The following is a 22957-nucleotide window of genomic DNA, read 5'->3' on the forward strand; positions in this document are numbered from 1 at the left end:
TCCATCTCTCCCCTCTGTCTACGCCCCCAAGTCTCCCCTCTGTCTCCCTCTCCGTCTCTCCCCAGTGTCTTCTCCATCTCCTCCCCTCCATCTCTCCCCCATCTCTCCCCCCTCTCCCTCCTTCTGTCCCCCCATCTCTCCCCCCAGTCTCCCCCTCCGTCTGTTCCCACCCCGTCTGTCCCCACCCCATCTCCCCCCTCTGACTCTCCCCCCTCCATCTGCCCCCCCTCTGTCTCCCCCGTCTCTCCCTCTGTCTCCCCCCCCATCTCCACCCCCCGTCTCCCTCCATCTCTCCGTCTCCCCGTCTCTGCCAAGCGAGGACTCGGGGGAAGGCAGCCACCCGCAAAGCACCAAGAGGGAGCTCGTCAGGTCTCGAGCCTGAGGCCCGATCGTGGCCTTCCCGCTCGGAACCGCGGTGACCAGTGTGGCCGGGCAGCCCCAGCTAGGCGCCCAGTTTCCCCGGACCCCCAGGCCGCAACCAGCCCCCCAGGTCTTCCCTCCACGGCTCTGAGCCGCGCTGTCCCGCCTCGCTGTTCCCTACAGACTGTCGCGGCCCAGGCAACCCTGTTATCACGGTGCCACGACCGGGGCAGGGCCTGGGCAGGTGTTTGTCTCGAATACATGTCTAGCATGTCACCTTTGAGTTCGGAGCCCTTCCGCTGGCTGCAGGAATGTTGAGGTCGAGCCCTATGCTCAGCCCCGCGGCCTGCTGGCCTCTGGGCAACCTCTCCCCATCCCGGTCTCCCTTCCCAGTCCCACTTCTCACTGGCTCCTTGCCCTCCCGCCTTAGAATTCCCGCAGGCCTTTCCCTCAGCGCCCCCGCTGCCCCCCTGCCCCCCCGTGCCCCTGCCCCCCTGCACACCCCTCCCTCAGCTGCAAGGTCACAGCTTCCACACCTTCTGCAGGGAGGCTTTCCAGCCTGGCTCCTGCTAGGACACGGCACTTGCTGCACTTTATTGAAATTGCTGGTTGAAAGGTCTGCTCTCCTGCTGTCTCGGGCTCGAGCCATGGATATCTTGGCCTGGACACTCCATGGGGGTGTCCTGTGCCTGGGAGGACGTCTAGCAGCACGCCCGGCCTTGACCCACCAGACTAGCCCCGATCACCCCCCCACACCCCAGGCCTGGCCACCAAGAGGGTCTCCGGTGTGGCTCCCCGTCCCCCGGGGGCACAGCACACGACTGGAGAAGCCTGGTGCCGGACCGTTCAGAAGGCAGCGACTGCGCCTGACCGGCCACGGCACCCAACCCGGCAGGTAGTAGAAAGCCATGAATCCAACGTGGTGTGGATGGCCCGGCGTCACCGCCATGAAGTCCTATTGAGCACACACGCCGGGGAAGAAGGCTGCGCCCGAAGCACGCATGGTTCGGGGCTGGGCGGGCTCTGATGAGCCGGCGACACCGGGAGAGCGTGGTGGCCTCGGGACTACAGCCCGTCCCCTCCCTGCCCGTTAGCAGCCGGCCTGGTGGCGACACAGCAGCGAGGCCCTAGGGTGGCACGCACACCTCTTGGGCCGCCCTGCCCGCCCCTCTCCCCTCTGATAGAACAGGAAGAAAGGTGCCGGCTCCCCGAGCGTCCCGCATCAAAGACGTTTAAGCTTTTAATGCGAATCCTGATTAATTAACACGGGCGCACGACTTACATACATTTCAAGTCGCTTTTATCTCTGGAAGAAAAGACGCCTTTTGGCAGATACTTTCTGTTCACTGTCTGGTTCAGCATTTCAAAGGGCAGGCTTTGATGGGCTGGACGGGTTACCACTTTGTGTGCGTGAAGGGCAATGACTAGTCATTAAGGCACAGACCCCTTTATGTCAATTCAAGGGGGAAAAAATAATCAAATTCAATCTCGGCTTCGTCCACAACTGACTTGCGTGGAAGCCGGAGGGCTCGGGCTGGAGCTGGCGGCCTAAAGCAAGAGGGGGAGAGCGTGTGCCTCGCGGTCATCACGGTCATCACGGCCACATCCTTTGCCTTCCAGAGGAAAGCGAACCTTTATTTAGCACCTGCTGTGTACCAGGTCCGCTCTCCCACAAACTCTGGAAGACTCCGTATAATGTCACTGTGCACACTGAAGTCACGAAGTTCTGGAGATGGGGAGTGCTTCGCCCAAATTGTAGCAGGTGGGCCAGCCACGTTTAGAATGCCGTGGGCCTGGCCGTATTCTGTCCTTCAAGCTTACGTTCCCGCAGCTCCCCTGCTCTCCCCCCTTGCTTATTCACTTCCACTGGAATGGGACAAAAGAAGGGTTTCTTGTATATTTTTATGCAGTTCATTCATTCCATCCGGCAGTCCAAGTCTCATCCACTCAGGGCTCCTGCCCCACCCTGGACTCACCCTATGGGAACCCCCAGCCCAAATTTGGAATAAAACCCCCTGTTTTATTCATCTTCCCATCTAAAGCATAAATTTGGGACGCTTGGAGGGTTGAGCGTCTGCCTTCAGCTCAGGGCGTGACCCGGGGGTCCCCGGATTGAGTCCCACATCGGGCTCCCCGCATGGAGCCTGCTTCTCCCTCTGCCTGTGTCTCTGCCTCTCTCCCTGTGTCTCTCATGAATAAATAAATAAAATCTTTTTTTAAAATGAAGCATAAACTCATAGGGAGCAGGGGCCTTAGCTTTCTTGTTGGATCCCGTGTCCTTAACGTTTCCCGCAGGGACGGGCACAGAGCAGGTTTCAAGAATTAGTCGTTGAATATTTACGGGGGACCTACTACGACTGGTTGCTTCCAACAGCTATTTATCCCTTCTTCCTTACGAACACAATTCTCGTTTTTACCTGGAAGGCCATACCTCCACCTAAATAACTAAAATGACATCCCCAGCTGCTTTGCAGTTAGGAGTGACTGTGTAGCGAAGTCCGGTCCCTAAGATAGAAGCAGAAGTGCTGTGTGGCACTTGCACAAAGCCTCCTCTTACTCTATCCTACTACCTAGATCATGCATATGACGGCTGGAACCCAAGCAGCCTTTTTGGACCATGAAGAGCAGAGCCACACCTTAGGGATCAAGAAGCAAAGACACAGAAGTGATCTGGGTTCCTGATGACCATGGAACTGTTAGAAGAGTTCGGCCCTCTATCCCCAGACTTATCTTATGAGGGAGAGAATTAGACGTGTGCCCCATTAAATGCACTGTTTTGGGATTTTTGTTAAATTCCCCCAACCTGATCCCACCTTATAGAATTACTAAGCGCGGGGAGCACTGTTCTAGGTGGTGTGGGCTGTGCCAACATACCCACCCCGGGCCTGTGTGGAGCTCACAGCCTGCGGGGGAGCTCTGATGCCTCCCTATCTGATAGTTATTTGACACACTTACACCCCAGTCATATTAATTTTCTTTTTCGTTCCCAAATGGTAATCACTACAAAAGAACAGATAAGATGCTCAGTGGGAGATGAATTGGGAGGTACCACGTACAGCAGGGGGCACCATGAAAATTTTCACAGAGAAGACACCCCTTGAGCTTGGCTTTGAATATTCATGAGACTTGGGATCTGCAGGGAATGGGATGAAGTTGAACACCCCAGGAGGAGGAAGCATAGGATGCGTTTGGGAGAAAGCCAAGGAGTCTGTCACATAAAGTGCATGAAGAAAGAGTATCCTCTGGTTTTTAAGAGCATGGGCTCTCCGGTTAGATGTCTTGGGTTTGAGTTCCAGCTTGACTGCCTGCTGGGTATGTGACATGGGCTGAGCCACTTAACCTTCAAGAACTCTCATGTTTCTCATCTGTAAAATGAGGATAGTCTCTACTGCCTTCCAGGGGCCTGCCTGGATCCAGGTAAAAATGGAAGAGGAGACCCTAAAAAGGGAGGGCTGGGGTGAGAATTAAGTGAGTCCGTACGGATAGAAGGCTCAGAGCAGTGGCTCTCTGAAATAAGCATGGCCTGAACGTCCCCGTGACTGTCCTGGCGAAAGACAGGAAGGGCGAGCTGAAGCCACAGCCAGCAGAGCCATGAACGGCTCAGACGTTAGCCCGCTATTGTGAAAGCCTCCACAAGCTGCTGAAGGTTTGTAAACAAAATTAGGGGTGACATGATGAGAGTTATTTAGGGGGAAGTCTTCGTATGTCAAACACTTGCCACGTTGTTAGGCTTCCTCTCCCATACTCACCCCGTCAGCCTACTGACCTGGGCTCTCCTCTTCCCAGGGCACACCTGCACTCAGCGATTCCCCAAGGCCCTTCCTCTGTCCCTGGGGCTCCCTACCCGATTGCTGACTTAGACAAACCTGGTTGCTTTTCAGAGACCTGGCAAAGGAAGCCCTCTGGCTCACAGCTCCTGGGCCCAGTGGTTCCCATGGGATTTGCTTTATAAAGCATGTGATTCCTGTCTCACTCCTCCACTCCTTCCACCCCTTCCGGAGTGATGTTATCAATGCTGACATCCTGACTCTCCGCCTTGAAATATAGGCCAGTGCTTACATCATAACTGGGTAATATGAGCCTTTTTTTTCCCTCCTTGGTGACAGTGGGAACCATGAACCTTCGCGAGTGCCTGCAGAGAAAGTTGGCCATACTGTATTCTATGGACTAAATTGTCTCCCTCCCAAAAATGTATATGCTGAAGCCCTAACCCCCAAACATAGTAGTTTTTGGAGATAGAGCCTTCAGGAGCTAATTAAGGTTGAATGAGGTCAAGAGGGTGGGGCCCTAACCAGAGGTCATTGGTGGCCTTCTAAGAAGGGATTGGGCACCTGGCTGGCTCGATTGGTAGAGCATGAGACTCTTGATCTCAGGGTTGTGAGTTCAAGCCCCACGTTGGGTATAGAGATTACTCAAAAATAAAATCTCAAAAAAATAAAATAAAAAGGGATCTCTCTCTTTTCCTCACCCTGCTCACACCCACACTCACCCAGGAAAGGCTATATGAGGATACAGAGAAAAGGCAGCCATCTGCAACCCAAAGACAGAGCTCTCACCAGACACTAATCCAGCTGGCATTTTGATCTTGGACCTCCAGTCTCTAGAACTGTGAGAAAATAAGTTTTCTGTTGTTTAAGCCAACCAGCTTGTAGAATTTTGTTATGGCAGCCCAAGCAGACTGATACGGTGTGTGTACATTTACTGTGCATTGTGATGTCTGCGGCTGCACGGATGCTCTTCTGGGCTTGGGGGGCAATTGGAAACCACCGCAGACTGTAGAGCTGCACCTCTCTATTGAGAGCTCAGCAACAACCTCCTAATCGTCTGTGCCAGGTGGTAAAAGAGGTGTTGGACTCTCTTGTCCAGATTCTTGGCCGCCACGCTCAAAGTCGGAGTGATATTCCACCTGTGGCCATTTACCAGCCACAGAGCGGTTTCAGCTTACTTCCTGATCCCCCTTCTTTTTAATTTACATTTTATTGACATTTTAAGCATCTTCCACTTAAGGGGTCTGCACGTGGCCACCCAGTGAGACTCGCATCACAGCTATAAAGAGTATTACAATGCAGGTACTATCAAACCAGGGGCCTGCCTGGATCCAGGTAAAAATAGAATAGAAGAATTAAAAAAAAAAAAAAACTTCAGGCATATTACTGTTTCACCCAATTTTTATTCCTTCGAAAGATAACATGGCGATGAATATTCATAGTGAGAAATGTGAGGCTTCGGCCTTGGAAGCATAATTATTGTTGTTATTTCGAATTTCATTAGCACTTTATATGTGGAGAGCCCGTTCTGGTGAGGCAGTTTGTTCCTTTCCTCCTTTGCCTTTCTCCTTCATCCTCCACCCGCCCCCCCGCCCCCCGCAAACTCCCTGCCCTCTTCCAAAAGCTAAATCAGATACTGTCATTTTTAAAGAAATGAAAAATCAGGAGTGAAGAGGAGAACTGACTTTGACGTAGAAATCACCGGCTGTGGCAATGGAAATAATCACTCTAGGGAGACCTGCTCTGAGGCTGTCGGGCCATCCACGTGTTGATGGTGGAGCTTCACGGCCCCGCCCCGTGGTGTCTGTGCATTTCTCTGCCTCCGTGAGGAGCCAAAGGGGAAGCCTGGCTACAAGCTGACCCTGAGCTGGCTCCCTCCACCTATGTGCCTGGTGACCCTAATGTCACGCTGGCAGGAACTGAGAGTTTTCTGACTAAGGAGGCATGGAAGGGAGCTGCTCTTTATTCAGTCGCTTGGGCTTAAGTATGTACGATCATTCTCTGTCCTGGTTGCCTGTCATTGCATGATAAACTACCCCAAACTCAGTGGCCTAAAACAATGATTTATTATTATCACTTACAGATTAGGAGGTGGATTGGAGTTCAGCTCTGTAGGTGAGGCTCCTCAATGGGGTTGCAAGTCGGCTGGGATTTAGCTCCACGCTGAGCTTGCCCTCAGCATCCTAGCTGGGAAGTCTCTGCTCCACGTGTTTGTCATCCTGCTTCTGAGACCAGGAGGCTAGCCCAGACTTGTGCTTCTCCTTGCGACTAAAGAAGCCTGAGACCTAAAGCAGAAATACACCGTTTCAGAACTGGTCCATTGTCACGTCCGCCTCTTTCTTTTGGTCAAAACAAGTCACACAGCCAGGCTCTGGTTCAAAGGGAGGGGGGCGGGGGATAGAGTCTGCCTCTCTTGAAAGAGCAACTGCAAGGACACCTGGCAAAGGTCACAGACACTGGGAAAGGGGGGGGATTGGGCCTTGGTGTAATCCACACTGCATCCCATTTTTCAGATGACTCAGGGGGTATGTGGCGTAGGCTACTGTATGGTGAAGCCGGAAGTAAGTATTTTGGACTTCACAGAGCTTTCCCTTCCTTTTGACCCGTCTCCTACAGTTTGGCCACAAAGGCCACATTCGTGTGTGTGTGTAATTTATATATATATATATTTTTTTTGAAAGATTTATTTATTTTTAGAGAGAAAGAGAATAGGCAGGCACAGGGGCAAGAGCAGAAAGAGGGCCAGAGGGAGAGAATCTTCAAGCAGACTCCCTGCTGAGCGCAGAGCAGAGACAGAGCCCGACCCAGGCTTGATCTCACCACCCCTGAGCTCGTGACCTGAGCCGAACCCAAAAGTCGATGCTTAACCAACTGAGGCAACCCCTCAAAGGTCACATTTAAACTTGCATCTATACTCCTCAATCAGTAGTGTCTTTCAGTAGGAACATTCCAGAGAACTACCCTCATGCAGTCACTCTTCTTGTTACTCTCTCTAATAATTATGATTACGATAAGGAAAATGATGATAATGATGATGATGTGAGCTTCCGTTTCTCGTAGTCTAATCTTGATTATGAGAGGGAATATGGAGTAGCGGTTGTAACCAGGGGTCTGGAATAAGGCTGCCTGAGTTCAAATCCTGGCCCCACCATATATTATTTGTGTGACTCTGGATAAGGGATTTTGCCTCTCTGAGTTTTAGCTTCCTCAAACATCAAATGGCAATCTCTACCTTTCCTAGTTCTTAGAGTCGTTGAGCCAGTTGAATTGAGACCTTCACAGCATTTAGCCTGCTGCACGTTACTGTTTATTATTATTGTGCTTTTTGTTGCCACGTGCTAAATAGGGACCTACGCGCTGCCCATGCATTATCACATTTAAATCGCACAATGATTAGAAAGTAGATCTCTGCGGATAGTTGTCTACTTGACCTAAAAGTTGATTTTTTTTTAGGCTTGCTATACGCCCATTAGGATCTGTGATCATGTCAACGTGTCATTTATGGAAGGTGGTAAAAAGTCTCACCGTATTCTTTCAAGCCAAAAGGTGCTAGTTTTGGAAATAGCCATGCAATTCCTTTTGGAGCGTCATCCTTCAAGCCCTGCAAAAATTGCCCTTTCTCTCTGAGTCCATCTGTCCTCACCACCTGCTCTTTCAAAACATAGATACCAACACAAAACCTTAGGCGATCTGAGAGCACAAGCTGGATGGATTTTATCTCCCAGGGGCTGGTGCCCAAAGCAAGAGAAGCTGGACTTCAGTCTTGGCTCTGATGATGGCCTCCACGATTTAGGAATTCCAGGCCTGCTCCTCATTCCTGGAGCTCCTTCCATCGTGCCATGGAAGTCGTCAGCCACAAGCACCACAGCCACGTCTTTGGAGTGAGCGTGTGGGCGAGGCAGGAAAACGTGACAGAAATGCTTAATCAGAAGTGCTCCCAGAAAAGGGCATTGAGGTCGGACAGTCATGGATTCAGGTTTTTGATTTACAGATGATAACGGCATTTAGGCTCAGCATGCTGACAGCCTCTCCACAATAGTGGAAAGGGACAGAGGTGTCATTCAGCAATCAGAAAATGACCAACCGATACCTATCCCTATAAATTTCATTTTTACCCCTTGGGTCAGCTTCTACTACTCATTTTCTTCAAATGGATGCAAATTCCTCCCATCTGTCTGGGGATTTGCTCTTAACCTGAGATAATGGGAATCAGCAGCGAGAGAGGGATCTTCTGCTCTTTTCTATCCATTATCACTTCTCTGATTATTTTGGTGCCCTCGCATGTGATTCAAGGATAATCAGAGTTTGCACGTTGACTGCATTATGAATCCCTGGTTCTCAAGCTTTCCCAAGCCACCAAGGAGCATCTAGAAGCCAAGTCTGGTTTGTTTAGCACTGAATACTGTTTTTCTAACACAACGCCTGATGCAACACAAGTACTCGGTAAATTCTTGTTGAACTAATGAGTATATTAGGCTCCTTAATTCTTGAATCTCTCTCTATAGCTCTTTAATTATTCACTTATTCATCCATTCATTTGTTCAACAAACACATATTAGGATTGTGCCTTGGAATTTTGCATGAGTGAAACAAGACGGATCAGACTTTCTCTGGCTTCAAGGTACTCAGAGTACAGGAAAGGAGCTAAGACTTTCTATCAGTCAGTTATAGCCACAATAACACTATGCAATAATGCCACTATAAAAGTCAGCGGCTTACAATGGCAATCATAGATTCTCAGTCAAGCATCTGATGGTTACCTGGGGGAGTCTCCTGATTTAGGCTGGTTTGGCGAGGCTTGTCTCCAAACCATGGGTTAAGTCCAGATCTGCTCCTGAATCTGTCACCCTACTTGGGCCACTATAATAGCCTTGGCACACATCGTGATGGCCGATATCTCACTAATCAATATGGCCAAGTTCAACACCAAAGGGTTCTGGAGGAGTCTCTCTACCCACTGTGGGAGGAGAAAGGGCATAAATATCTGCTGGACAGTAATCTAAAGTCTCACAGCCTTAACTACAAATAGCACATGTGATTTAAAAAATACCGTGTTATAAATCAATTACACAAAGAGGGACGCCTGGGTGGCTCAGCGGTTTAGCGCCTGCTTTCCATCCAGGGCATGATCCTGGGGTCCCGGGATCGAGTCCCACGTTGGGCTCCCTGCGTGGAGCCTGCATCTCCTTCTGCCTGTGTCTCTGCCTCTCTCTCTCGCTCTGTGTCTCTCATGAATAAATAAATAAAATCCTTTTAAATAAATAAATAAAGAATAAGGGTGTATAAAGGAAAATATAACTATTATATACAAAGAATGTGATGAGAATCAGAAATGGCCAGGAGAGATGAATGCTGTATGTGTGTGCAGAGCTAGTTGGGGAAAAATAACCTAGACAGAGGTAATAGGAAATTTGGGAGTGTGCACAGGGCGTAGTAGAGAGAACTGTTTTGATGAGGGCGTAAGTTGTAGGAAGAAAAAATAGTAAGAGAGTAGATCAGAAATACTGTCTTGGAGCTTAAATACTATGCTAATGGGTTACATAAGAATCGGGGCAACCGAAATTAATTAGAGAGAAACAGGTGAGAAAGCTAACCACAAGAAAAAAAGTGCATCCTGCATGGCAAGGTAGGTGTTAGATAATCTATTAGCTCCTAAGGATCTCCATAGATGTCAGGGAGAATGAACTACCAGTAGACTCAGGTGATGAATACTACACATTACAGCTTTTTCAAGTATTATTTTTTCCCAGTGAATCTAAGTGGGCATCTCAGACCTCAGGCTTAATGCCACAAGTGCACTATATCTCCCCTGTGAAGCCTCCTCCTGCTTTCCCAACCTGTCCCCCCCCCCCCAAAATGATGTCACCATGGATAGGATGCTGAATGGGTGAGTCCTTTAGAGGAGGAAGTGCGTCACGGAAGTCCTCTCTCCAAGGAAGACATTTGCACCGAGACCCAAACAACAAGAAGGAACAAGTGAGCACCCCTTCTATGTCAGCCATGCAACCTGGGATGCATAATGCAAGCTCCCTTGCCTCGGTTTCCTAACTGAGGGATAATACCCTTCCTTCCCAGGCTTCATATGAAGACGATTAAGTTCCTCACAAAGTGCTTAGAATAGTACCTGGCACACCAAGTAACTATATTCTAAAGGTGAAGACAGACAAGTAGATCCTTTTAAAAAAAATCAATTAATTTTTTAGAGAGACAGAGCATGGGGGGAGGGGGTTGGGGGTGGTGGCAGAGGGATAGGGAGACAGAGAATCCCAAGTAGGCTCCACGCCCAATATGGAGCCCTATGCGGGGCTCAAGGCCACAACCCTGAGATCAGGACCTGAGTGGAGATCGAGTTGGAAGCCTGGAAGCCCAACCGACTGAGCCACCCAGGCAGGTGCTTTTAAGGTTTCACAATGCGTGCTCTGTTCTAGGTAGTTACAAAGTGCTGAGGGTGAAGCAAGGAGGATGCCTAACTCTGCCTGGGGCATTGGGAAGGTCTTCCTAGAGGGAATATTAAAGCAGAAAAAAGATAAATTAACATTTATTGAATAGTAATGCTTGGTGCTAGGGGACTTCTCTTACCATTTATAGAATTTGCTTTTCATAAACAACTTTGTGAGCGAGGTATGATTATGCCCATTTTACAGATGAACCAAGTCACTGATGAAACACCTTCTCATGACATTATGGCCGAGTTACTGTTCTAAACCAGGGCACCTTGTACTAAACCCACAGCAACCTCTACGTTGCCAGTGTTGCTTTTGGCCAAGAAAGTCTAGAGTGCTACGACAGCTAATATTTTTTATTACATTTTTATCGATTATTAATATTGGCTTGGCAGAGTGCTTCATGCTTTTAATCCATTTGGTCATTCAACTCCACGAGGTAGGTATTTTTGTTGTGCCCAGATAAAGAAACTTAGGTTCAGAAAGTTTAATTTCCCCAAGGTCACACAGTAAGTGTCAGAGTCAGGATTTGAACTTAGACCATCTGACACCAGAAGGCATGAGCTTATCCTCCGCTATGCTGACTCTCGCCCAGAGGTGGGAAGAAGCTTGGAGTAGGAGTGGGACGATTTGATTCAGGACCCGATTCTTCCAATTAATCGTCTCAACCTTGGGTAAATCGCATCTTTGAATTTTATTCTCGCCCTTGTAAAGGAAGCTAAAAATTCCTGCCCTGCTGGCTCACAGGTTTATAGAAGTCAAACGTTATGTTGAGGAATGTTCCAACATTCAATGTAAATGGAAGTTGTTTTTATTTTAACCTCGGGCAGAGAAGAGTGGAAGTAGCCAGGATAGCCAGGACAGTCGCGCCTTGAAAGAGAGGGAACAGTAGATGCATTCAGATACCTGGAAAATTTTCATGAAACTTGCCCCATAGAGCTTCCCTCCAAATTTTAGACTTTGAATCAGTAAGTGGTAAATCCAACAAGAAAAATATAAATCAGTACCTTCTGTTGGTCGCAGCCAACCAAAGACAGAACCAGGTTTGAATGCAGATAATGAGTTTCCCGCCAGCAGCGTATGCAAGCTGTAGGACCTCATGGTGCGTGAGATCACAATGGGGAAGTCTGCACGCTAGAGAGGCGGACGCCTGGACGCCTGCGATAGAGTCCTTGGTAGACTCCTGCTGTCCTCTCCTGCGCGACTCAGAGCCATCCTCTACCTATGGCTAAAGTAGCATTTTTAAAAATGTGTATCAGACTGTGCCATCCTCTTACATAAAATTGCCCGTGGCTTTCCATTTAAATTAGAATTAAATCCACACTCCTTACCACGGCCTACATACACCTGAATAACGTAAGCCGTAAGCCGTACTAACTTGCCCACACTCATTTCACCCTTTTCTGGTCTTCCCTCTCAACTCTCTAGCCCCACAACACAAAATGTTTGGCTCCCAGAATTTAGCCAGGTCTCCCCCAGGTCCTTTGCACTCGCCGCTCGCTCCCTCTGCCTAGAGCCCTTCTGACCCTCTTTGCTGTTCCAACTCCTACTCATCTGTCCTTGTTTCTGACGAGGTGCCACATGTTCAGAGATTGGTCCTCCAGTATCAATTAATAACTCTTTAATTATTCGACTTCATAGAACCATATTCTTTTCCATCACAGAATATTTAAACACTTTCAGTCATATAGTTTGTGCTTTATTGTGTTAGGAACCGTTAGCATGAGATCTACCCTCCTAACAAATCTTTATGTATACAATACAGTATTGTTAACTATAGGCGCAGCAGATGTTGTACAGCACATCTCTAGAACTTAATTATCTGTCATAACTGAAACTTTATACCCGTCGAATAGCAATTCCCCATTTCCTCCTCCCATAGATTCGTTTTTGATGATTTTTGTCCAACTCTTGATTAGACTGTAAGCTCCATGAGTGTAGGGACCACTTTAGTCTTGTTCGTTGCTATATCCCCATGCCTGGAGCATAGTGATTCCTGAGGGAGAGGTGATAGGAGAAAGGGAAGGAGGAAGAAAGGGCTCTTTGAGTTCAAGTATTTTTTTTTTCTTTGTAAAAAAATTTAAAAAAAGATAAATATATTTTTTAACCCCACAAATAAATGAAAAAATCACATATGTATTACATACAATGCCCAGAGCTGGAAAGAGGGACTTCCAGCAGATTTTGCTGGAAGCCTCGCTAGCATGACACGGAGTGCAGGCAGCTGGACCTTCAGGAGACAGAGGGAGCCTGCCGAGCCCCAGCCTTGCTGAGTCTGCAGATTATCATACAATAGTCATCAAATATAGCTTGGTAAGTAGGTCAGGAGCGGGGGATGTCCTGTGCCTCTCTGAGATATATCTAGGCAAGGCCTCGGGAGTTATGCTTGCACGAGCTCCTGAAGATAAGGGAGAGAGACAGTGAACGGGGCCATGGAGTTAGGAGTCAGAGCAGTGAGACCTCTGCTGTCGTGAAATGTGCATGAGATGTGCACGGAAGCAGGCAGTCTTGGGGTGAACCCACACCATCAACCAAACTAGCACTTGCCCTTGAGTGTAATAGTCGGATGGTATCATTCCCATCATAGACAGGATGAAGTGACGCGTGAAGAGATAAGTAACTTGCCCAAGGCGTCCTAGCTAGCGATCCCGAGAGTGGGTTCTGAACACTTAGTTTATCCAGGTCTGAAGGCTGTTAAATAATATCAGCTAAAAAATCAAAACCAGCAAGCATCACCAAACGTAAGGATACACACTTCGAGAAGAAATCTGCCATCTTCCTCCTATGTTCAAGGTCACACAGGTATTAAGTGGCAGAGCTGAAGTTCAAACCCAGTGGTGTCTTTATGCAAGAGATTGTGCTCTTAATATTCACCCATCCACACATTCATTTACCCATCCATCTATCCATCCATCCATCCATCCATCTATCCTCCATTCATTTAGTCATTCATTCGACAAATAATCAATGATGGCCTAACACATGAAAGACAGCAGGGAACCAGACTGGCAGGATTTCTGGTGGCCACCAGCATTTAGCAGGGAGGACAAATACTGAAGAGCACATCTACAAAGTGGTTTTCATCATCTCTGTTACTAAAGTATGGGCACTCTTAGCCCTCTTACTGTGTTGTTGGAGAAGGTCACCCAGAGGACATGACCAGCAACTGGCCGTGAGCTGACCTGGGGCAACTAGAGGCCCCCCACCCCCTTCCTCTGCCTGTGACACGTACATTCAGATGAGGGGAACGTGAAATGCCCACCATTCCCACAGCTGGGATTCTTTCAAAGAGGCAACCCTGAGAAAACAATGGGTTGTTGAGACCGCGTAATGGTATAGGACTGAATCCAGGCCCCTGTATGAACTTTTAAGATCTTGGCAGGTGGATGTGGAGATTGGCTTATTTTGTGGCAGCCCGAGGCAAGCCTATCTTGGAGTTCCCTTGCTTATTAACACTGCCACCTACCAATCTGCGTTCTTTCCTCACTCCCTCCTTCCCTCTGCGTACTGGGGCCAGTGTTGAATTTCTACACAAAGAACTTGGAAAGACTATTAGATGCCAGTTGCCAAGCTTATATGAGGCCATACGTTTTCCAAGTGTTCCCAGTTGTGCCCATGTGAAGCAGTGGTTAAAAATTCCATCTTCAGGGACACCTGGGTGGCTCAGCAGTTGAGCGTCTGCCTTCAGCTCCGGGCGTGATCCCCTTCAGGGAGCCTGCTTCTCCCTCTGCCTCTCTCTGTGTGTCTCATGAACAAGTAAATAAAATCTTAAAAAAAAAAGAAAAAGTTCCAACTTCGCAGGTGGTTATGAGAATTACCTAAGAAATAAATGTATTATATGCCTTATACTAGGCACAGAGATAATGCTGTAGAAATAGCCACTCTACGCTGACATCACCTTTACCAGTTCAAATATAATAGTAAAAATAAGGTGTTGCAGAAAGGAAAATGACCCGGTATTCTATAGCAGAGAAGAAAGCTTATACTTTTCATTAGTAATAGACATTCTAATGCACCAGGTGAGCAGTTCAGCTTGAATAAATACAGAACAGATATTGCAAGGATTTTTTTTTTTTATTCCCTAAGTAGGGTCCCAGAGAGAAAAGATTCCAGACTGGAAGAGCCAATGGGACCTGAAAATAGGATTCTGAGAATACACCAGTAGTAAGATTTGTAACAAAAGAGATCCAAAGCAACATCGCCGGCTAATGTGTGTTAATGATGAAGGATGACACCTGTAACAGGAGGGAGGGGACACGAATAGGTTAAATGATTAAGTAGGCAATGAGATACAGAGATGTGGGCACACGCAAATGAATGATGGGGGTGAATTAAGATGAGGGGACGTGAAATAGAAAATGCAAAAGGAGGAAGGAGGAAAGAGACGGAGACTTTCAGGGAGGATTGGGAGGTTTGCAACTGGATGGTGCAAGAAGGGTCGGAAATGACTGCAGTAAATCACAGAACAAGAAGGGGTTGATTTAGAGGACCGAGGACAGGGAGAGCAGAAGGTAGTGAAAGGTATGAGCTGGAGAAAAAAGATAATAAATTTGAGAATTGTTAAGGGAAAGAGTCAGAGAAGTACTGGGTTGAAGCAGAAATCAGTCAAACAGATGCAAGTGGAAATGAAGAAAGACAACGGTGATTAAAATATTCTTTCATTTTTCACGAAAGAGGAGTTAGAGACAATGGTAAAAGTTTGCTCTAAATGAGATATAGTGGAAATGCTCTGAACAGGGAAATGAGAAATAGAGGGTTGGAAGCAGAGAGAGACAAAGAAGTAACGGGAAGACCAAATAAATAGACATTTGCGAGCAGAAGCAAGCAAGCTAGTGTTCCTGAGGACCTACTGGGTGCCACGGAGCCCCAGGGGCTTCCATTTATCCCTGCTGGCTCACTCAGTCTTCCCGTGACCCCACTTATAGGAAAGGACATGAAGGCTCATAGACGTTGTAAATCACTGCGAATTAGCCAAATAGTAAGTGGTAGGAGAGAAGAATTGGAACTTACACCAGAGAGGTATCTGAGTTGGAGAAATAAACGGAAGCGATAGGTGTATTCGCAGAGGTCTATTTTGGATACAACAACAATAGAAGAGAAAGCTTCCAGATTGACCTTACTCTTGTAATTAATTGATCCTGTACCAGCTGATGGAGCTGGGCTGGGCTCCAGGGGGCTCAGGGGGTCAGGGAGCTCCAGGGAGTCAAGGGGATCCCAAGGGTCAGGGGGTTCAGGGGGCTCCGGGGAGGCTCAGGGGGCTCCAGGGGGTCAAGAGGCTCCCGGGGGTCAGGGGGCTCCAGGGGGTCAAGAGGCTCCCAGGAGTCAGGGGGCTCAGAGGGCTCCAGGGGGCTCCAGAGGGTCAGGGGGCTCCAGGGAGTCAAGGGATTCAGAGGGCTCCAGGGGGGCTCAGGGGGCTCCAGGGGCTCAGGGGGCATCAGGGGGCGAGCAGCTACCCCACAAGCATCTGGGGGGCAGTGGCCTAAGGGTAGGAAAAGAAACAATAGGCCAGGTGATGAATGAAGTCAATGTGCAGCAGCAAGCAAGGCAGGGCTAAAGCCTGTTAAGTGTCCAAGTCTTGATCTCAGCTCAGGTCTGGATCTGTCGTTCGTGAGTTCAAGCCTGGCTTTGGGCTCCACAGTGTGCATGGAGCCTTTTTTTTTTATTTTATTATAATTCTTTTAATTACTTGACTCATGGAAAGCTGGGAAAGAAGGAAGGAAGAAAAGGAGGGAGGGAGGGACAGACACATGGATAGAGGGAGAATAAGGTGCTCATTGTAGAAAATCCGAAGGACGCAGTTTTCTCAGCTGCAGAATTACTAGTAAATGCATGTCTTGGAGTAAAGCTAACAAATACGCGATCATTCACAGACAGGGCCCTGGCTCTACCCCGTGTTCGCGTAGCTCGGGCTAGCTCGGCCTGGGTGGCCGCGCCCTGAAGGGGAAGTGGTCTGTTAGCTGACACGGGTATGCAAAAGGTAACAAGGGGAAGTCTGGAGGGAGATCTCTCCGCGCAGAAGGAAGGGCCTGTGTGAAAACACGGGCGCCAAGAGCCTGGAATACTCTGGGAATAGAGAAGAGATACCTGCGGCTAGGACGGAGGGCGGTGGCGGGGAAAAGAGTGAGTGAGATGCCGGACGATGTTTAGATTCGCTCAGAACTGCAGTGAGAACCTAACATAGGCCAGACATTTCCACACATGAGGCCTCATTTAATTCCCATAGCGATCCTGAGACGTGCGTCCTACTTCCCCCAGTTCACAAGTGAGAAAATGCAAGGTCTAGTAGGGCCATTTAGTAACCGTCTTGACCCTGTAGATAAATGGCAAAGATGATATCAAACCAAAGCCTGCCTGTCTCCCCAAGCCTCTGCTTTTCCAACTAAACTGCCTCAGCCATGTGGTATGGATGGAAGGGAAAGAAAAAGGAAGAAAGAAGGAAAGAAGGAAAGAGAGGAAAGAAAGAAAGAAAAGAAAAAAGAAAGAAAGAAAAAGAAAAAAAGAAAGGAAAGAAAAGAAAAGAAAGAAAGAAAGAAAGAGAAAGAAAGAAGGAAAGAAGAAAGAAAAAGAAAAAGAAAGAAAGAAAAAAAGAAGAAAAGGAGAAGAAAAGAAAGACTAGAGTATGGGGTGGGGGAGAAAAGAAAAAATGTCACAAAATGACAAAATCTGAAAAATGAAGCAAAATGGATTTGCTGAGAGGGCAGGGAAGGAGGATGAGAAGACCAGTGGAGTCAGGGACGGGGGTGCAAGGGCACCCCAGAGGACAGCAAGTTGGCTCAGTAATGAAATGTCATTAATTAACTCAACAATGAAATGTGACCGAGGGAAGGGGAGAGAAGGGAGACAGAAGCTGAGGGGGACGAGAGTGGTGCCACCGCGGCCACACGGGAGACTGTGGAGTCGGAGCAGAGAAGTGGCATCACCTGGGGTGGGGGGGATGACAAGGCCTTGTCCTCGCCCTCCCCGTCGGCATAATGGGGATGCTGCGACCTAACACCCATGTCGCCAGGAGTTCGCATCCGAGCATCTGCTGCGGTTTCCGGGCACCGGGACGTGAAGCCCTGGGCAGGGCGGCGGGCAGGTGTGGTCAGCGGGCGCTGGCACCGCGGGCGGCCCCCAGGGTGCGAGGACCCGTGGGGAAGTAGGGGTCCGGCGGTGCTCCTGCCCCGCGAAGTGCACAGGGGACCCATCTCTGGGTCCTCTCCTCAGCCTCTCCTCGGCCCTGCATCCATCTCTGCCCCTCGCCCTGGTTGCGTGTCCCCCCTTCCCCACGAGCTCGGCCCGCTGCCCTCCGTTGGCTTCCAGTGTGGGCGCTGTCCCTCGGGCGGGCGGGCGCCTTGGGCGCAAGCAACAGACACCAATTCCGGCTGATTTCAGCAGAAGCAGAACTGAGTAGTGAGCTAGATTACCCCGAATCTCCAGGAGGGCGTGGGATCTGGGCAGCGTGCGGGAGGCCGAGAGCACCAGGCCCCACGGCTTGGGCCCCGCCGACTGCTGTCCCGTCGCTGTCAGGCACAGACAGGGCGGTTCACGCTCCTGCCGCCTCCAGTGCCACCGAGCTCCCGGCCGGGGCCCCACAGCCGTGTCCTCTGGCGATAACATCTGGATGGAACTGCTCCGAGTCTTGCCACCTCGGTCCCCGGGGGGATGGTGCCGGATGCCAGCTTCCTTTCCAGCCTCTGCGGTGGGTGCATCTGGTTGGCGAATCCCGAGTCACCTGCCCAGGCCCTAGCTCTGTGGGAGGCTGGAAAGGCATCTGGAAATTTCCGTCTCTTCCTGGGAGGTGGGCTGTGGCTCAGAGAGTGAAGCACCCTCTGATGTAGGGAAGGGATCCCTTCAGATGCCAAACCGACGCAGAGGATGCCAAACGCCAGCTTGAACCGGCAATGCCCACCCCCAAGCTTCTAGTTCTAGTCCTTCATGGTTCAACGCCAATGCCACCTCCTCCGGGAAGCTTTCCCCGATTTCTCCAAGCACGCGTTTCAAAACACCTCGTGACACACAGGCCTGCCTGCCTGCCTGGTATCTGAGATAGTTCTGTGCTCGTGTCATCCCCACACCCCACGCCCCCATCACTATGAACTCTCCAAGGGCGGGAGCTGTGTTTATCGAGCTCCGCATCCCCATATAGTGGCTGGTAGGAGCCCTGGATATTTGGTGGGAATGAATGAATGAAAGTGTTGGTCGCATGCGACAGGCCTTTGTACCAGAGGTCCATGAAGGACTTGCATAGACTCTGCCTTACATAAGGGAGCCCTTTTTTCCTGGTGTGCACTTCTATAAATGGACTGTGTCAGCATATTTGAAGAAAGGGGCATAGAGAATCAGAAAGCCCCATTGCAGAGGATAGTGGCGGATTGTAAGGGTACAAAGGAGAGACTGAGGGAGGCAGGACGACATATTTTGGAGGAGTAAATGGACTGGAGCGGGCACCAGAGAGGCAGGGGACGATTTAGAATCAGAGGACTCGAAAGGCCAGATTCCCCCTCCCCCCTCCCCTTGGGTCCACAGAGTAGTCAACTGAGACAGGAGAGGCATCCCTTGCAACCTCAGGGCGGAGACACACCCACAGGCACTCACGCAGGTGGGCCCCTCTCGGCTCCCATGGGTGGGTTTTTCCAAGGTCACCGAGGACAGTGTGATTGAAGAGAAACAGCCAAGGCTTTGGCACCTGGAGCTCAGATCTCCGCTCTTTGCTCGCTAGCTATGTGACCTTGGGGAGTCCCTTCACCTCCCTGACCTCCCGATCTCAGTTTCTTCATCTGAAAAATGGGAATCATAACAGCCAACTCGTTGGACGATGGTTCTGTAGAACAGCTACGATATACACTTGTCAGGCCCCTGGAGAATGCTCAGTGAGCAGTACTAGGTCCAAGGTCACGAACCAAGAGTTTGGTTTTTCCTTCTTTTCAGCCTTCTGCCTGTATCCAAAGTTGTAAAACAGTAAATAAAATGTGATGGGAAAGGGGGGAAAAGGGGATTCGTGTGAAGGGGTAAGGGTAGAAAGGAGAAAAGCAGCCGAAGCGCGGAGAACTAAGTCGAGAGAAGTCAGGGCTCAGAGAGCGAGCAATCTGGAGGGATGGGACACGTCTGGGAAATTATAGGGAGGGAGCATTATAGGGTTCAAGTCCAGGTGGGGAGCCATGAGAGGGGAAACAGAGAGAGGGGAGATGGGGAAGGGTCAGGGTGGGGGAACCCGGGGTCCCTGGAGGACGCCAGGCCCAGGGCTGCCTGCTGCTGTGGTCCGGTCCCAGGCCTTGGTTGGCAGCCCCGCTGGAGCCCAGGACCAGCCCCGGGGCAGGGACCTGGGGGGCAGGGACCTGGGGGGGCAGGGACCCGGGGGGGCAGGGACCCGGGGGGCAGGGACAGGGGGGGGGGGGAGGGCAGGGACCCGGGGGGCAGGGACCCAGGGGGCAGACGCCTGGGGGGCAGACGCCTGGGGGGCAGGGACCTGGGGGGGCAGGGACCCGGGGGGCAGGGACCTGGGGGGGCAGGGACCCGGGGGGGCAGGGACCTGGGGGGGCAGGGACCCGGGGGGCAGGGACCTGGGGGGGCAGGGACCCGGGGGCAGGGACCCGGGGGGCAGGGACCTGGGGGGGCAGGGACCCGGGGGCAGGGACCCGGGGGGCAGCCCTCTCCCTGGGGGCGGGGCGGAGCCAGCCGCAGACCGAGTGGCAGGTCCCTACCTCGCCCCCTTTTCAGGAATTTCACGGAGGAGGGGAGCAGGGGGGGAGCCGCGGGGGCAGCCCGGGCGCGAGGGGGCGGGGGGGCGGGGCTTCCGGGGAGCGCGGGGTGCGGGGCTCGGCCGCGGGCTTCTGGGGCGCCCAAGTTGAGTCCGGCCTGGGGGGGCGGGGGGGGCGGGGCGGGGCGCGCCCAGGTGCGGCCGAGGCGGGACCGCGCGGGGAGGGGGGAGGGGGGAGGGGGCGGGGGCGCCGGGAGGGGGCCGGGCCCGGGGCGCGGCGAGGGCGGCCTCGGGGGATCCCGGGAGAGCACGCGGCGGGGCGGGGCTCGGAGCGCGCGGGGTCCGGGGCGGGGGCGGGGGCGGGGGGCGGGGGCGGCGGGGCCGGGAGGCGGCGCGGGGGGCCGGGCCGGGCCGGGCGGGAGGCGGAGCCCCGAGCCGGGGGCTGTGGCGAGCGGCTCCCGCGGCGCCCGAGCTCCGCGTCCTGCTCGCTCCGCCGCTCCCGCTCCCGCTCCCGCCGCTCCCGCCGCCGCCGCCGCCTCCGCGCCCGCAGCCCGCACCCCCCCGCCATGGCCGCCGGCGCCCGGCGCAGCTCCGGCCTCTCCGGCTCCGGCTCCGGCTCCGGCTCCGGCTCGGGGCCCCTCGGCTTCCCGCCGCCGCCGCCGCCGCTGCTGCTGCTGCTCCTGCTGCCGCCGCTCGCCGCCGCCGCCGCCCCGCGGGAGCCCGACAGCCGGTGCCGGCTCAAGACCGTCACGGTGTCCGCGCTGCCCGCCCTGCGGGACGGAGACCTGGGCTGGAGCGGCGCCCGCGGCGGGGCGGGGGCCGGGGCCGGGGCCGGGGCCGGGGCCGGGGGCGGGGGCGGGAGCGGGAGCGGGGCCGGGAGCGCGGCCGGGACCGGGGCCGCCGCCGCCGCCGCCGCCGCCGCCGCGTCCTCGGGCTCCGCGGGCCCCGCCGCCGACTCGCGCCTCCTGCTCTTTGTGCGCAGCGAGCTGCCGGGGCGCGTGGCGGTGCAGGACGACCTGGACAACACGGAGCTGCCCTTCTTCACCCTCGGTAAGGCCGGCGCCGGCGGGCCCCGGAGGGCGGGGGCGGGCGGGCGGGGGCGCCCCGGGGATCCCGCCGCGCGCTGCCCCGAGCGCCCGGGAGGCGCACAGGTGGTTGGTTGGCCCGAGGCTGCAGCGCCCCCCGCGGGACCCGCCCGCCCCGCCCCGCCCCGCGCGGACTCGCAGGCTCCGGACCAGCCCCGCGCGGCAGCTCCGGGGGCCGCCCCGACCCGCGGGAACCCGCTCCCCGCGCGCGCCGTGACCTTGGCCCAGCCGCCAGCCGCCAGCCGCGCCCCGCACCCCTCCCGTCCCGGCCTCAGTGTTGCCACCTGCGAAATGGGGCTGCGGAGCCCGGAGCGGTGCCCGAGGACCGGCTGCTGAGCCCCGCGCCTCCGCCCGCGGACCCCCCCCCCCCCCGGCCGCAGTCCCCTCCCGCGGACGGAGAGCGGCTGGTCCCCGCGGCGTAACTCGACAGGCGAGAAAGCGGGAGGGAAGGGGGGGGGGCTCCGGCGGAAAAGTTGGTGGGAAAGTTCGCCAGCAGCTGTGCCCGCGGGTTCCCGGCGCGCGGCCCCGAGGAGGCGGCCCCGCCCCCATCCCGCCCCGCGCCCCCATCCCGCCCCGCCCCCATCCCGCCCCGCGCCCCATCCCCCCACCCCCCACCCCCCATCCCCCCGTCCCCCCGTCCCGCCCCCCGGGACCCGCAGCTGCGTCGTCCGGGGCCGCGGGGCGCGCGCGGCTGTCGTGGGGCGGCGGACAGCGCGGGGGCTCGCCCGGAGGACCCCGCGCTCCACCCGCTCCCCGGGACCCGCGCCTGCCCGGGCTCCCGCTGCGCTCGGGCTCCGGGCGGGGAGGCGCCTTCGGCCCGGCTGGAGCCTCCGAGGTCAACCCCTCGCTCGCCCCGGGCGCCCCAAGCTCCGCCGCCCCGGCAGCCGCCCCCCTGGGAGCCCGCCTACGGGCGAACCTGCGCGATGCTCGCCCCCCTCCCGGTGGGGGGACGTGGGTGGAGACGTGGGTGGGGGCCCCCAGGTGAGGCCCCCAGGTGAGGCCCCCAGGTGAGGCCCCCAGGTGAGGCCCCCAGGTGAGGCCCGGCTGTCCCCTCCTGGCTGTAATCTGAGCCGGCCCGGGCGCCTCGCAGGCTCCCCGGGGACTCCCCGCGGCCAGGCTACCGTGCCACATGCACACACGCGCGCACACCACTAGCTCTTCCCACGTGCACCTGTGGGCCTGCCCATTTCCCGGGAAGGAAAGGAGGGTGCAGACGGGGTGTGTGCCCTAGGGCCCAGGGCTAACCCCCGCCCGGCTCTGCAGGGCCAACTCCAGTCGCCTCCTTGCAGGGAAGGGGCCTTCCGGAGCCACGAAGCCCCCTGAGCACCGCTTGCACTTCCACCCTCCTGCGTGCGTCCTCCTGACCACTCTCCTGCGGGGTGTCCTGGGAGGTCAGCAGTGGGAATCTTCCTAAATGGCTGTTGGGTGGCTGTAAAAGGGGCACACTCTTGGGTTTGGCAGGACTTGGAAGCAAGCAAGGACCACCCCCCCCCAGGGCATTCCAGGTCCCCAAAGATGTGGAGGACCGCGTCGGCTTGGATGCAGGGGTCGCCTGAAGCGGGCCATCTCTGCCTTTTTAAACTTTGGCTCTCAAGAAGGTGCGGGTGCCTGGGTGCTGCTGGG

The 22957-nt window shown here is 53.7% G+C and overlaps 1 protein-coding gene and 1 non-coding gene across 6 annotated transcripts in view; both read left to right on the top strand.

Moving 5' to 3' along the window:
• Window positions 1–4689: 4689 nt before the first annotated feature.
• TRNAK-CUU (transfer RNA lysine (anticodon CUU)) lies at window positions 4690–4762 on the top strand. Its single transcript has one exon. It is a non-coding gene; the product is annotated as a tRNA-Lys (tRNA).
• A 15875-nt stretch (window positions 4763–20637) lies between these two features.
• ASTN2 (astrotactin 2) overlaps window positions 20638–22957 on the top strand; it is an 854920-nt gene continuing 852600 nt past the window's right edge. For 2 of the 5 annotated variants that reach the window (XM_072727523.1, XM_072727524.1), the window contains exon 1: window positions 20691–21299. In XM_072727523.1, coding sequence (XP_072583624.1) covers window positions 20816–21299 — 484 coding nt within the window. In that variant the 5' untranslated portion in view covers window positions 20691–20815. Of the gene's footprint in view, window positions 21300–22957 lie in introns of all 5 variants that reach the window. The other 3 variants (XM_072727522.1, XM_072727525.1, XM_072727526.1) reach the window with 2 other exon arrangements.

Source organism: Vulpes vulpes, chromosome 12, assembly GCF_048418805.1.
Source record: "Vulpes vulpes isolate BD-2025 chromosome 12, VulVul3, whole genome shotgun sequence".
NCBI lineage: Eukaryota > Metazoa > Chordata > Mammalia > Carnivora > Canidae > Vulpes > Vulpes vulpes.